At 61.5% G+C, this 15,013-nt stretch overlaps 1 protein-coding gene across 1 annotated transcript in view; it reads left to right on the plus strand.

The window, feature by feature from the left end:
• LOC112978874 (mucin-19-like) overlaps window positions 1-13,420 on the plus strand; it is a 58,468-nt gene extending 45,048 nt beyond the window's left edge. Inside the window, exon 5 of the mRNA XM_064497214.1 lies at window positions 13,366-13,420. Within this exon, the coding sequence (XP_064353284.1) occupies window positions 13,366-13,420 (55 nt within the window). The remainder of the gene's footprint in view (window positions 1-13,365) is intronic.
• Window positions 13,421-15,013: the final 1,593 nt, after the last annotated feature.

Below are 15,013 nucleotides of genomic sequence, written 5' to 3' on the forward strand. Positions count from 1 at the left end.
CTTCTGCTAGTGAGACAGCTGCTGCAGTCCTCTCCACCCGGGCAGAAACGCCTCGTCCAGCTCTTGCGATGACCACGGCAGCCACTTCTGGCCTGGCTGAAACATCCGCGCCTGCCCTTGCCACAAGCACAGCTCCAGAAATATCAGCTGCCCCAACAATGGTCCTCGCAGAAACATCCACCTCCGCACGCGGGACAACGCCACGTCCTGCAAGCACCTCGGCCGCTAGCTCCACCGCAGCTCTGGCGACCACTTCCCCAACCGAGACGACGCCTGCGGCCACCCCTGCTCTTGTAACGACGTCCACTAGCAGCGTCACAGGCACTTCACCCCTTGAGACAACTACCGCCATCACGTCTACAGCTGCAGAAACGGCCAGCACTGCTCCCCAGTCCACTTCTCCTCCCAAGACTACAGCTTCCCCCACTTCTGCTCTGGCACAAACTTCTGCTAGTGAGACAGCTGCTGCAGTCCTCTCCACCCGGGCAGAAACGCCTCGTCCAGCTCTTGCGATGACCACGGCAGCCACTTCTGGCCTGGCTGAAACATCCGCGCCTGCCCTTGCCACAAGCACAGCTCCAGAAATATCAGCTGCCCCAACGACGGTCCTCGCAGAAACATCCACCTCCGCACGCGGGACAACGCCACGTCCTGCAAGCACCTCGGCCGCTAGCTCCACCGCAGCTCTGGCGACCACTTCCCCAACCGAGACGACGCCTGCGGCCACCCCTGCTCTTGTAACGACGTCCACTAGCAGCGTCACAGGCACTTCACCCCTTGAGACAACTACCGCCATCACGTCTACAGCTGCAGAAACAGCCAGCACTGCTCCCCAGTCCACTTCTCCTCCCAAGACTACAGCTTCCCCCACTTCTGCTCTGGCACAAACTTCTGCTAGTGAGACAGCTGCTGCAGTCCTCTCCACCCGGGCAGAAACGCCTCGTCCAGCTCTTGCGATGACCACGGCAGCCACTTCTGGCCTGGCTGAAACATCCGCGCCTGCCCTTGCCACAAGCACAGCTCCAGAAATATCAGCTGCCCCAACGACGGTCCTCGCAGAAACATCCACCTCCGCACGCGGGACAACGCCACGTCCTGCAAGCACCTCGGCCGCTAGCTCCACCGCAGCTCTGGCGACCACTTCCCCAACCGAGACGACGCCTGCGGCCACCCCTGCTCTTGTAACGACGTCCACTAGCAGCGTCACAGGCACTTCACCCCTTGAGACAACTACCGCCATCACGTCTACAGCTGCAGAAACGGCCAGCACTGCTCCCCAGTCCACTTCTCCTCCCAAGACTACAGCTTCCCCCACTTCTGCTCTGGCACAAACTTCTGCTAGTGAGACAGCTGCTGCAGTCCTCTCCACCCGGGCAGAAACGCCTCGTCCAGCTCTTGCGATGACCACGGCAGCCACTTCTGGCCTGGCTGAAACATCCGCGCCTGCCCTTGCCACAAGCACAGCTCCAGAAATATCAGCTGCCCCAACGACGGTCCTCGCAGAAACATCCACCTCCGCACGCGGGACAACGCCACGTCCTGCAAGCACCTCGGCCGCTAGCTCCACCGCAGCTCTGGCGACCACTTCCCCAACCGAGACGACGCCTGCGGCCACCCCTGCTCTTGTAACGACATCCACTAGCAGCGTCACAGGCACTTCACCCCTTGAGACAACTACCGCCATCACGTCTACAGCTGCAGAAACGGCCAGCACTGCTCCCCAGTCCACTTCTCCTCCCAAGACTACAGCTTCCCCCACTTCTGCTCTGGCACAAACTTCTGCTAGTGAGACAGCTGCTGCAGTCCTCTCCACCCGGGCAGAAACGCCTCGTCCAGCTCTTGCGATGACCACGGCAGCCACTTCTGGCCTGGCTGAAACATCCGCGCCTGCCCTTGCCACAAGCACAGCTCCAGAAATATCAGCTGCCCCAACGACGGTCCTCGCAGAAACATCCACCTCCGCACGCGGGACAACGCCACGTCCTGCAAGCACCTCGGCCGCTAGCTCCACCGCAGCTCTGGCGACCACTTCCCCAACCGAGACGACGCCTGCGGCCACCCCTGCTCTTGTAACGACGTCCACTAGCAGCGTCACAGGCACTTCACCCCTTGAGACAACTACCGCCGTCACGTCTACAGCTGCAGAAACGGCCAGCACTGCTCCCCAGTCCACTTCTCCTCCCAAGACTACAGCTTCCCCCACTTCTGCTCTGGCACAAACTTCTGCTAGTGAGACAGCTGCTGCAGTCCTCTCCACCCGGGCAGAAACGCCTCGTCCAGCTCTTGCGATGACCACGGCAGCCACTTCTGGCCTGGCTGAAACATCCGCGCCTGCCCTTGCCACAAGCACAGTTCCAGAAATATCAGCTGCCCCAACGACGGTCCTCGCAGAAACATCCACCTCCGCACGCGGGACAACGCCACGTCCTGCAAGCACCTCGGCCGCTAGCTCCACCGCAGCTCTGGCGACCACTTCCCCAACCGAGACGACGCGTGCGGCCACCCCTGCTCTTGTAACGACGTCCACTAGCAGCGTCACAGGCACTTCACCCCTTGAGACAACTACCGCCATCACGTCTACAGCTGCAGAAACGGCCAGCACTGCTCCCCAGTCCACTTCTCCTCCCAAGACTACAGCTTCCCCCACTTCTGCTCTGGCACAAACTTCTGCTAGTGAGACAGCTGCTGCAGTCCTCTCCACCCGGGCAGAAACGCCTCGTCCAGCTCTTGCGATGACCACGGCAGCCACTTCTGGCCTGGCTGAAACATCCGCGCCTGCCCTTGCCACAAGCACAGCTCCAGAAATATCAGCTGCCCCAACGACGGTCCTCGCAGAAACATCCACCTCCGCACGCGGGACAACGCCACGTCCTGCAAGCACCTCGGCCGCTAGCTCCACCGCAGCTCTGGCGACCACTTCCCCAACCGAGACGACGCCTGCGGCCACCCCTGCTCTTGTAACGACGTCCACTAGCAGCGTCACAGGCACTTCACCCCTTGAGACAACTACCGCCATCACGTCTACAGCTGCAGAAACGGCCAGCACTGCTCCCCAGTCCACTTCTCCTCCCAAGACTACAGCTTCCCCCACTTCTGCTCTGGCACAAACTTCTGCTAGTGAGACAGCTGCTGCAGTCCTCTCCACCCGGGCAGAAACGCCTCGTCCAGCTCTTGCGATGACCACGGCAGCCACTTCTGGCCTGGCTGAAACATCCGCGCCTGCCCTTGCCACAAGCACAGCTCCAGAAGTATCAGCTGCCCCAACGACGGTCCTCGCAGAAACATCCACCTCCGCACGCGGGACAACGCCACGTCCTGCAAGCACCTCGGCCGCTAGCTCCACCGCAGCTCTGGCGACCACTTCCCCAACCGAGACGACGCCTGCGGCCACCCCTGCTCTTGTAACGACGTCCACTAGCAGCGTCACAGGCACTTCACCCCTTGAGACAACTACCGCCGTCACGTCTACAGCTGCAGAAACGGCCAGCACTGCTCCCCAGTCCACTTCTCCTCCCAAGACTACAGCTTCCCCCACTTCTGCTCTGGCACAAACTTCTGCTAGTGAGACAGCTGCTGCAGTCCTCTCCACCCGGGCAGAAACGCCTCGTCCAGCTCTTGCGATGACCACGGCAGCCACTTCTGGCCTGGCTGAAACATCCGCGCCTGCCCTTGCCACAAGCACAGCTCCAGAAATATCAGCTGCCCCAACGACGGTCCTCGCAGAAACATCCACCTCCGCACGCGGGACAACGCCACGTCCTGCAAGCACCTCGGCCGCTAGCTCCACCGCAGCTCTGGCGACCACTTCCCCAACCGAGACGACGCCTGCGGCCACCCCTGCTCTTGTAACGACGTCCACTAGCAGCGTCACAGGCACTTCACCCCTTGAGACAGCTACCGCCATCACGTCTACAGCTGCAGAAACGGCCAGCACTGCTCCCCAGTCCACTTCTCCTCCCAAGACTACAGCTTCCCCCACTTCTGCTCTGGCACAAACTTCTGCTAGTGAGACAGCTGCTGCAGTCCTCTCCACCCGGGCAGAAACGCCTCATCCAGCTCTTGCGATGACCACGGCAGCCACTTCTGGCCTGGCTGAAACATCCGCGCCTGCCCTTGCCACAAGCACAGCTCCAGAAATATCAGCTGCCCCAACGACGGTCCTCGCAGAAACATCCACCTCCGCACGCGGGACAACGCCACGTCCTGCAAGCACCTCGGCCGCTAGCTCCACCGCAGCTCTGGCGACCACTTCCCCAACCGAGACGATGCCTGCGGCCACCCCTGCTCTTGTAACGACGTCCACTAGCAGCGTCACAGGCACTTCACCCCTTGAGACAGCTACCGCCATCACGTCTACAGCTGCAGAAACGGCCAGCACTGCTCCCCAGTCCACTTCTCCTCCCAAGACTACAGCTTCCCCCACTTCTGCTCTGGCACAAACTTCTGCTAGTGAGACAGCTGCTGCAGTCCTCTCCACCCGGGCAGAAACGCCTCGTCCAGCTCTTGCGATGACCACGGCAGCCACTTCTGGCCTGGCTGAAACATCCGCGCCTGCCCTTGCCACAAGCACAGCTCCAGAAATATCAGCTGCCCCAACGACGGTCCTCGCAGAAACATCCACCTCCGCACGCGGGACAACGCCACGTCCTGCAAGCACCTCGGCCGCTAGCTCCACCGCAGCTCTGGCGACCACTTCCCCAACCGAGACGACGCCTGCGGCCACCCCTGCTCTTGTAACGACGTCCACTAGCAGCGTCACAGGCACTTCACCCCTTGAGACAACTACCGCCATCACGTCTACAGCTGCAGAAACGGCCAGCACTGCTCCCCAGTCCACTTCTCCTCCCAAGACTACAGCTTCCCCCACTTCTGCTCTGGCACAAACTTCTGCTAGTGAGACAGCTGCTGCAGTCCTCTCCACCCGGGCAGAAACGCCTCGTCCAGCTCTTGCGATGACCACGGCAGCCACTTCTGGCCTGGCTGAAACATCCGCGCCTGCCCTTGCCTCAACCACAGCTCCAGAAATATCAGCTGCCCCAACGACGGTCCTCGCAGAAACATCCACCTCCGCACGCGGGACAACGCCACGTCCTGCAAGCACCTCGGCCGCTAGCTCCACCGCAGCTCTGGCGACCACTTCCCCAACCGAGACGACGCCTGCGGCCACCCCTGCTCTTGTAACGACGTCCACTAGCAGCGTCACAGGCACTTCACCCCTTGAGACAACTACCGCCATCACGTCTACAGCTGCAGAAACGGCCAGCACTGCTCCCCAGTCCACTTCTCCTCCCAAGACTACAGCTTCCCCCACTTCTGCTCTGGCACAAACTTCTGCTAGTGAGACAGCTGCTGCAGTCCTCTCCACCCGGGCAGAAACGCCTCGTCCAGCTCTTGCGATGACCACGGCAGCCACTTCTGGCCTGGCTGAAACATCCGCGCCTGCCCTTGCCACAAGCACAGCTCCAGAAATATCAGCTGCCCCAACGACGGTCCTCGCAGAAACATCCACCTCCGCACGCGGGACAACGCCACGTCCTGCAAGCACCTCGGCCGCTAGCTCCACCGCAGCTCTGGCGACCACTTCCCCAACCGAGACGACGCCTGCGGCCACCCCTGCTCTTGTAACGACGTCCACTAGCAGCGTCACAGGCACTTCACCCCTTGAGACAACTACCGCCATCACGTCTACAGCTGCAGAAACGGCCAGCACTGCTCCCCAGTCCACTTCTCCTCCCAAGACTACAGCTTCCCCCACTTCTGCTCTGGCACAAACTTCTGCTAGTGAGACAGCTGCTGCAGTCCTCTCCACCCGGGCAGAAACGCCTCGTCCAGCTCTTGCGATGACCACGGCAGCCACTTCTGGCCTGGCTGAAACATCCGCGCCTGCCCTTGCCACAAGCACAGCTCCAGAAATATCAGCTGCCCCAACGACGGTCCTCGCAGAAACATCCACCTCCGCACGCGGGACAACGCCACGTCCTGCAAGCACCTCAGCCGCTAGCTCCACCGCAGCTCTGGCGACCACTTCCCCAACCGAGACGACGCCTGCGGCCACCCCTGCTCTTGTAACGACGTCCACTAGCAGCGTCACAGGCACTTCACCCCTTGAGACAACTACCGCCATCACGTCTACAGCTGCAGAAACGGCCAGCACTGCTCCCCAGTCCACTTCTCCTCCCAAGACTACAGCTTCCCCCACTTCTGCTCTGGCACAAACTTCTGCTAGTGAGACAGCTGCTGCAGTCCTCTCCACCCGGGCAGAAACGCCTCGTCCAGCTCTTGCGATGACCACGGCAGCCACTTCTGGCCTGGCTGAAACATCCGCGCCTGCCCTTGCCACAAGCACAGCTCCAGAAATATCAGCTGCCCCAACGACGGTCCTCGCAGAAACATCCACCTCCGCACGCGGGACAACGCCACGTCCTGCAAGCACCTCGGCCGCTAGCTCCACCGCAGCTCTGGCGACCACTTCCCCAACCGAGACGACGCCTGCGGCCACCCCTGCTCTTGTAACGACGTCCACTAGCAGCGTCACAGGCACTTCACCCCTTGAGACAGCTACCGCCATCACGTCTACAGCTGCAGAAACGGCCAGCACTGCTCCCCAGTCCACTTCTCCTCCCAAGACTACAGCTTCCCCCACTTCTGCTCTGGCACAAACTTCTGCTAGTGAGACAGCTGCTGCAGTCCTCTCCACCCGGGCAGAAACGCCTCGTCCAGCTCTTGCGATGACCACGGCAGCCACTTCTGGCCTGGCTGAAACATCCGCGCCTGCCCTTGCCACAAGCACAGCTCCAGAAATATCAGCTGCCCCAACGACGGTCCTCGCAGAAACATCCACCTCCGCACGCGGGACAACGCCACGTCCTGCAAGCACCTCGGCCGCTAGCTCCACCGCAGCTCTGGCGACCACTTCCCCAACCGAGACGACGCCTGCGGCCACCCCTGCTCTTGTAACGACGTCCACTAGCAGCGTCACAGGCACTTCACCCCTTGAGACAGCTACCGCCATCACGTCTACAGCTGCAGAAACGGCCAGCACTGCTCCCCAGTCCACTTCTCCTCCCAAGACTACAGCTTCCCCCACTTCTGCTCTGGCACAAACTTCTGCTAGTGAGACAGCTGCTGCAGTCCTCTCCACCCGGGCAGAAACGCCTCGTCCAGCTCTTGCGATGACCACGGCAGCCACTTCTGGCCTGGCTGAAACATCCGCGCCTGCCCTTGCCACAAGCACAGCTCCAGAAATATCAGCTGCCCCAACGACGGTCCTCGCAGAAACATCCACCTCCGCACGCGGGACAACGCCACGTCCTGCAAGCACCTCGGCCGCTAGCTCCACCGCAGCTCTGGCGACCACTTCCCCAACCGAGACGACGCCTGCGGCCACCCCTGCTCTTGTAACGACGTCCACTAGCAGCGTCACAGGCACTTCACCCCTTGAGACAACTACCGCCATCACGTCTACAGCTGCAGAAACGGCCAGCACTGCTCCCCAGTCCACTTCTCCTCCCAAGACTACAGCTTCCCCCACTTCTGCTCTGGCACAAACTTCTGCTAGTGAGACAGCTGCTGCAGTCCTCTCCACCCGGGCAGAAACGCCTCGTCCAGCTCTTGCGATGACCACGGCAGCCACTTCTGGCCTGGCTGAAACATCCGCGCCTGCCCTTGCCACAAGCGCAGCTCCAGAAATATCAGCTGCCCCAACGACGGTCCTCGCAGAAACATCCACCTCCGCACGCGGGACAACGCCACGTCCTGCAAGCACCTCGGCCGCTAGCTCCACCGCAGCTCTGGCGACCACTTCCCCAACCGAGACGACGCCTGCGGCCACCCCTGCTCTTGTAACGACGTCCACTAGCAGCGTCACAGGCACTTCACCCCTTGAGACAACTACCGCCATCACGTCTACAGCTGCAGAAACGGCCAGCACTGCTCCCCAGTCCACTTCTCCTCCCAAGACTACAGCTTCCCCCACTTCTGCTCTGGCACAAACTTCTGCTAGTGAGACAGCTGCTGCAGTCCTCTCCACCCGGGCAGAAACGCCTCGTCCAGCTCTTGCGATGACCACGGCAGCCACTTCTGGCCTGGCTGAAACATCCGCGCCTGCCCTTGCCACAAGCACAGCTCCAGAAATATCAGCTGCCCCAACGACGGTCCTCGCAGAAACATCCACCTCCGCACGCGGGACAACGCCACGTCCTGCAAGCACCTCGGCCGCTAGCTCCACCGCAGCTCTGGCGACCACTTCCCCAACCGAGACGACGCCTGCGGCCACCCCTGCTCTTGTAACGACGTCCACTAGCAGCGTCACAGGCACTTCACCCCTTGAGACAGCTACCGCCATCACGTCTACAGCTGCAGAAACGGCCAGCACTGCTCCCCAGTCCACTTCTCCTCCCAAGACTACAGCTTCCCCCACTTCTGCTCTGGCACAAACTTCTGCTAGTGAGACAGCTGCTGCAGTCCTCTCCACCCAGGCAGAAACGCCTCGTCCAGCTCTTGCGATGACCACGGCAGCCACTTCTGGCCTGGCTGAAACATCCGCGCCTGCCCTTGCCACAAGCACAGCTCCAGAAATATCAGCTGCCCCAACGACGGTCCTCGCAGAAACATCCACCTCCGCACGCGGGACAACGCCACGTCCTGCAAGCACCTCGGCCGCTAGCTCCACCGCAGCTCTGGCGACCACTTCCCCAACCGAGACGACGCCTGCGGCCACCCCTGCTCTTGTAACGACGTCCACTAGCAGCGTCACAGGCACTTCACCCCTTGAGACAACTACCGCCATCACGTCTACAGCTGCAGAAACGGCCAGCACTGCTCCCCAGTCCACTTCTCCTCCCAAGACTACAGCTTCCCCCACTTCTGCTCTGGCACAAACTTCTGCTAGTGAGACAGCTGCTGCAGTCCTCTCCACCCGGGCAGAAACGCCTCGTCCAGCTCTTGCGATGACCACGGCAGCCACTTCTGGCCTGGCTGAAACATCCGCGCCTGCCCTTGCCACAAGCACAGCTCCAGAAATATCAGCTGCCCCAACGACGGTCCTCGCAGAAACATCCACCTCCGCACGCGGGACAACGCGACGTCCTGCAAGCACCTCGGCCGCTAGCTCCACCGCAGCTCTGGCGACCACTTCCCCAACCGAGACGACGCCTGCGGCCACCCCTGCTCTTGTAACGACGTCCACTAGCAGCGTCACAGGCACTTCACCCCTTGAGACAACTACCGCCATCACGTCTACAGCTGCAGAAACGGCCAGCACTGCTCCCCAGTCCACTTCTCCTCCCAAGACTACAGCTTCCCCCACTTCTGCTCTGGCACAAACTTCTGCTAGTGAGACAGCTGCTGCAGTCCTCTCCACCCGGGCAGAAACGCCTCGTCCAGCTCTTGCGATGACCACGGCAGCCACTTCTGGCCTGGCTGAAACATCCGCGCCTGCCCTTGCCACAAGCGCAGCTCCAGAAATATCAGCTGCCCCAACGACGGTCCTCGCAGAAACATCCACCTCCGCACGCGGGACAACGCCACGTCCTGCAAGCACCTCGGCCGCTAGCTCCACCGCAGCTCTGGCGACCACTTCCCCAACCGAGACGACGCCTGCGGCCACCCCTGCTCTTGTAACGACGTCCACTAGCAGCGTCACAGGCACTTCACCCCTTGAGACAACTACCGCCATCACGTCTACAGCTGCAGAAACGGCCAGCACTGCTCCCCAGTCCACTTCTCCTCCCAAGACTACAGCTTCCCCCACTTCTGCTCTGGCACAAACTTCTGCTAGTGAGACAGCTGCTGCAGTCCTCTCCACCCGGGCAGAAACGCCTCGTCCAGCTCTTGCGATGACCACGGCAGCCACTTCTGGCCTGGCTGAAACATCCGCGCCTGCCCTTGCCACAAGCACAGCTCCAGAAATATCAGCTGCCCCAACGACGGTCCTCGCAGAAACATCCACCTCCGCACGCGGGACAACGCCACGTCCTGCAAGCACCTCGGCCGCTAGCTCCACCGCAGCTCTGGCGACCACTTCCCCAACCGAGACGACGCCTGCGGCCACCCCTGCTCTTGTAACGACGTCCACTAGCAGCGTCACAGGCACTTCACCCCTTGAGACAGCTACCGCCATCACGTCTACAGCTGCAGAAACGGCCAGCACTGCTCCCCAGTCCACTTCTCCTCCCAAGACTACAGCTTCCCCCACTTCTGCTCTGGCACAAACTTCTGCTAGTGAGACAGCTGCTGCAGTCCTCTCCACCCAGGCAGAAACGCCTCGTCCAGCTCTTGCGATGACCACGGCAGCCACTTCTGGCCTGGCTGAAACATCCGCGCCTGCCCTTGCCACAAGCACAGCTCCAGAAATATCAGCTGCCCCAACGACGGTCCTCGCAGAAACATCCACCTCCGCACGCGGGACAACGCCACGTCCTGCAAGCACCTCGGCCGCTAGCTCCACCGCAGCTCTGGCGACCACTTCCCCAACCGAGACGACGCCTGCGGCCACCCCTGCTCTTGTAACGACGTCCACTAGCAGCGTCACAGGCACTTCACCCCTTGAGACAACTACCGCCATCACGTCTACAGCTGCAGAAACGGCCAGCACTGCTCCCCAGTCCACTTCTCCTCCCAAGACTACAGCTTCCCCCACTTCTGCTCTGGCACAAACTTCTGCTAGTGAGACAGCTGCTGCAGTCCTCTCCACCCGGGCAGAAACGCCTCGTCCAGCTCTTGCGATGACCACGGCAGCCACTTCTGGCCTGGCTGAAACATCCGCGCCTGCCCTTGCCACAAGCACAGCTCCAGAAATATCAGCTGCCCCAACGACGGTCCTCGCAGAAACATCCACCTCCGCACGCGGGACAACGCCACGTCCTGCAAGCACCTCGGCCGCTAGCTCCACCGCAGCTCTGGCGACCACTTCCCCAACCGAGACGACGCCTGCGGCCACCCCTGCTCTTGTAACGACGTCCACTAGCAGCGTCACAGGCACTTCACCCCTTGAGACAACTACCGCCATCACGTCTACAGCTGCAGAAACGGCCAGCACTGCTCCCCAGTCCACTTCTCCTCCCAAGACTACAGCTTCCCCCACTTCTGCTCTGGCACAAACTTCTGCTAGTGAGACAGCTGCTGCAGTCCTCTCCACCCGGGCAGAAACGCCTCGTCCAGCTCTTGCGATGACCACGGCAGCCACTTCTGGCCTGGCTGAAACATCCGCGCCTGCCCTTGCCACAAGCACAGCTCCAGAAATATCAGCTGCCCCAACGACGGTCCTCGCAGAAACATCCACCTCCGCACGCGGGACAACGCCACGTCCTGCAAGCACCTCGGCCGCTAGCTCCACCGCAGCTCTGGCGACCACTTCCCCAACCGAGACGACGCCTGCGGCCACCCCTGCTCTTGTAACGACGTCCACTAGCAGCGTCACAGGCACTTCACCCCTTGAGACAACTACCGCCATCACGTCTACAGCTGCAGAAACGGCCAGCACTGCTCCCCAGTCCACTTCTCCTCCCAAGACTACAGCTTCCCCCACTTCTGCTCTGGCACAAACTTCTGCTAGTGAGACAGCTGCTGCAGTCCTCTCCACCCGGGCAGAAACGCCTCGTCCAGCTCTTGCGATGACCACGGCAGCCACTTCTGGCCTGGCTGAAACATCCGCGCCTGCCCTTGCCACAAGCACAGCTCCAGAAATATCAGCTGCCCCAACGACGGTCCTCGCAGAAACATCCACCTCCGCACGCGGGACAACGCCACGTCCTGCAAGCACCTCGGCCGCTAGCTCCACCGCAGCTCTGGCGACCACTTCCCCAACCGAGACGACGCCTGCGGCCACCCCTGCTCTTGTAACGACGTCCACTAGCAGCGTCACAGGCACTTCACCCCTTGAGACAACTACCGCCATCACGTCTACAGCTGCAGAAACGGCCAGCACTGCTCCCCAGTCCACTTCTCCTCCCAAGACTACAGCTTCCCCCACTTCTGCTCTGGCACAAACTTCTGCTAGTGAGACAGCTGCTGCAGTCCTCTCCACCCGGGCAGAAACGCCTCGTCCAGCTCTTGCGATGACCACGGCAGCCACTTCTGGCCTGGCTGAAACATCCGCGCCTGCCCTTGCCACAAGCACAGCTCCAGAAATATCAGCTGCCCCAACGACGGTCCTCGCAGAAACATCCACCTCCGCACGCGGGACAACGCCACGTCCTGCAAGCACCTCGGCCGCTAGCTCCACCGCAGCTCTGGCGACCACTTCCCCAACCGAGACGACGCCTGCGGCCACCCCTGCTCTTGTAACGACGTCCACTAGCAGCGTCACAGGCACTTCACCCCTTGAGACAACTACCGCCATCACGTCTACAGCTGCAGAAACGGCCAGCACTGCTCCCCAGTCCACTTCTCCTCCCAAGACTACAGCTTCCCCCACTTCTGCTCTGGCACAAACTTCTGCTAGTGAGACAGCTGCTGCAGTCCTCTCCACCCGGGCAGAAACGCCTCGTCCAGCTCTTGCGATGACCACGGCAGCCACTTCTGGCCTGGCTGAAACATCCGCGCCTGCCCTTGCCACAAGCACAGCTCCAGAAGTATCAGCTGCCCCAACGACGGTCCTCGCAGAAACATCCACCTCCGCACGCGGGACAACGCCACGTCCTGCAAGCACCTCGGCCGCTAGCTCCACCGCAGCTCTGGCGACCACTTCCCCAACCGAGACGACGCCTGCGGCCACCCCTGCTCTTGTAACGACGTCCACTAGCAGCGTCACAGGCACTTCACCCCTTGAGACAGCTACCGCCATCACGTCTACAGCTGCAGAAACGGCCAGCACTGCTCCCCAGTCCACTTCTCCTCCCAAGACTACAGCTTCCCCCACTTCTGCTCTGGCACAAACTTCTGCTAGTGAGACAGCTGCTGCAGTCCTCTCCACCCGGGCAGAAACGCCTCGTCCAGCTCTTGCGATGACCACGGCAGCCACTTCTGGCCTGGCTGAAACATCCGCGCCTGCCCTTGCCACAAGCACAGCTCCAGAAATATCAGCTGCCCCAACGACGGTCCTCGCAGAAACATCCACCTCCGCACGCGGGACAACGCCACGTCCTGCAAGCACCTCGGCCGCTAGCTCCACCGCAGCTCTGGCGACCACTTCCCCAACCGAGACGACGCCTGCGGCCACCCCTGCTCTTGTAACGACGTCCACTAGCAGCGTCACAGGCACTTCACCCCTTGAGACAGCTACCGCCATCACGTCTACAGCTGCAGAAACGGCCAGCACTGCTCCCCAGTCCACTTCTCCTCCCAAGACTACAGCTTCCCCCACTTCTGCTCTGGCACAAACTTCTGCTAGTGAGACAGCTGCTGCAGTCCTCTCCACCCGGGCAGAAACGCCTCATCCAGGTCTTGCGATGACCACGGCAGCCACTTCTGGCCTGGCTGAAACATCCGCGCCTGCCCTTGCCACAAGCACAGCTCCAGAAATATCAGCTGCCCCAACGACGGTCCTCGCAGAAACATCCACCTCCGCACGCGGGACAACGCCACGTCCTGCAAGCACCTCGGCCGCTAGCTCCACCGCAGCTCTGGCGACCACTTCCCCAACCGAGACGACGCCTGCGGCCACCCCTGCTCTTGTAACGACGTCCACTAGCAGCGTCACAGGCACTTCACCCCTTGAGACAACTACCGCCATCACGTCTACAGCTGCAGAAACGGCCAGCACTGCTCCCCAGTCCACTTCTCCTCCCAAGACTACAGCTTCCCCCACTTCTGCTCTGGCACAAACTTCTGCTAGTGAGACAGCTGCTGCAGTCCTCTCCACCCGGGCAGAAACGCCTCGTCCAGCTCTTGCGATGACCACGGCAGCCACTTCTGGCCTGGCTGAAACATCCGCGCCTGCCCTTGCCACAAGCACAGCTCCAGAAATATCAGCTGCCCCAACGACGGTCCTCGCAGAAACATCCACCTCCGCACGCGGGACAACGCCACGTCCTGCAAGCACCTCGGCCGCTAGCTCCACCGCAGCTCTGGCGACCACTTCCCCAACCGAGACGACGCCTGCGGCCACCCCTGCTCTTGTAACGACGTCCACTAGCAGCGTCACAGGCACTTCACCCCTTGAGACAACTACCGCCATCACGTCTACAGCTGCAGAAACGGCCAGCACTGCTCCCCAGTCCACTTCTCCTCCCAAGACTACAGCTTCCCCCACTTCTGCTCTGGCACAAACTTCTGCTAGTGAGACAGCTGCTGCAGTCCTCTCCACCCGGGCAGAAACGCCTCGTCCAGCTCTTGCGATGACCACGGCAGCCACTTCTGGCCTGGCTGAAACATCCGCGCCTGCCCTTGCCACAAGCACAGCTCCAGAAATATCAGCTGCCCCAACGACGGTCCTCGCAGAAACATCCACCTCCGCACGCGGGACAACGCCACGTCCTGCAAGCACCTCGGCCGCTAGCTCCACCGCAGCTCTGGCGACCACTTCCCCAACCGAGACGACGCCTGCGGCCACCCCTGCTCTTGTAACGACGTCCACTAGCAGCGTCACAGGCACTTCACCCCTTGAGACAGCTACCGCCATCACGTCTACAGCTGCAGAAACGGCCAGCACTGCTCCCCAGTCCACTTCTCCTCCCAAGACTACAGCTTCCCCCACTTCTGCTCTGGCACAAACTTCTGCTAGTGAGACAGCTGCTGCAGTCCTCTCCACCCGGGCAGAAACGCCTCGTCCAGCTCTTGCGATGACCACGGCAGCCACTTCTGGCCTGGCTGAAACATCCGCGCCTGCCCTTGCCACAAGCACAGCTCCAGAAATATCAGCTGCCCCAACGACGGTCCTCGCAGAAACATCCACCTCCGCACGCGGGACAACGCGACGTCCTGCAAGCACCTCGGCCGCTAGCTCCACCGCAGCTCTGGCGACCACTTCCCCAACCGAGACGACGCCTGCGGCCACCCCTGCTCTTGTAACGACGTCCACTAGCAGCGTCACAGGCACTTCACCCCTTGAGACAACTACCGCCATCACGTCTAC

This window comes from Dromaius novaehollandiae, chromosome 25 (genome assembly GCF_036370855.1).
Source record: "Dromaius novaehollandiae isolate bDroNov1 chromosome 25, bDroNov1.hap1, whole genome shotgun sequence".
Taxonomy (NCBI): domain Eukaryota; kingdom Metazoa; phylum Chordata; class Aves; order Casuariiformes; family Dromaiidae; genus Dromaius; species Dromaius novaehollandiae.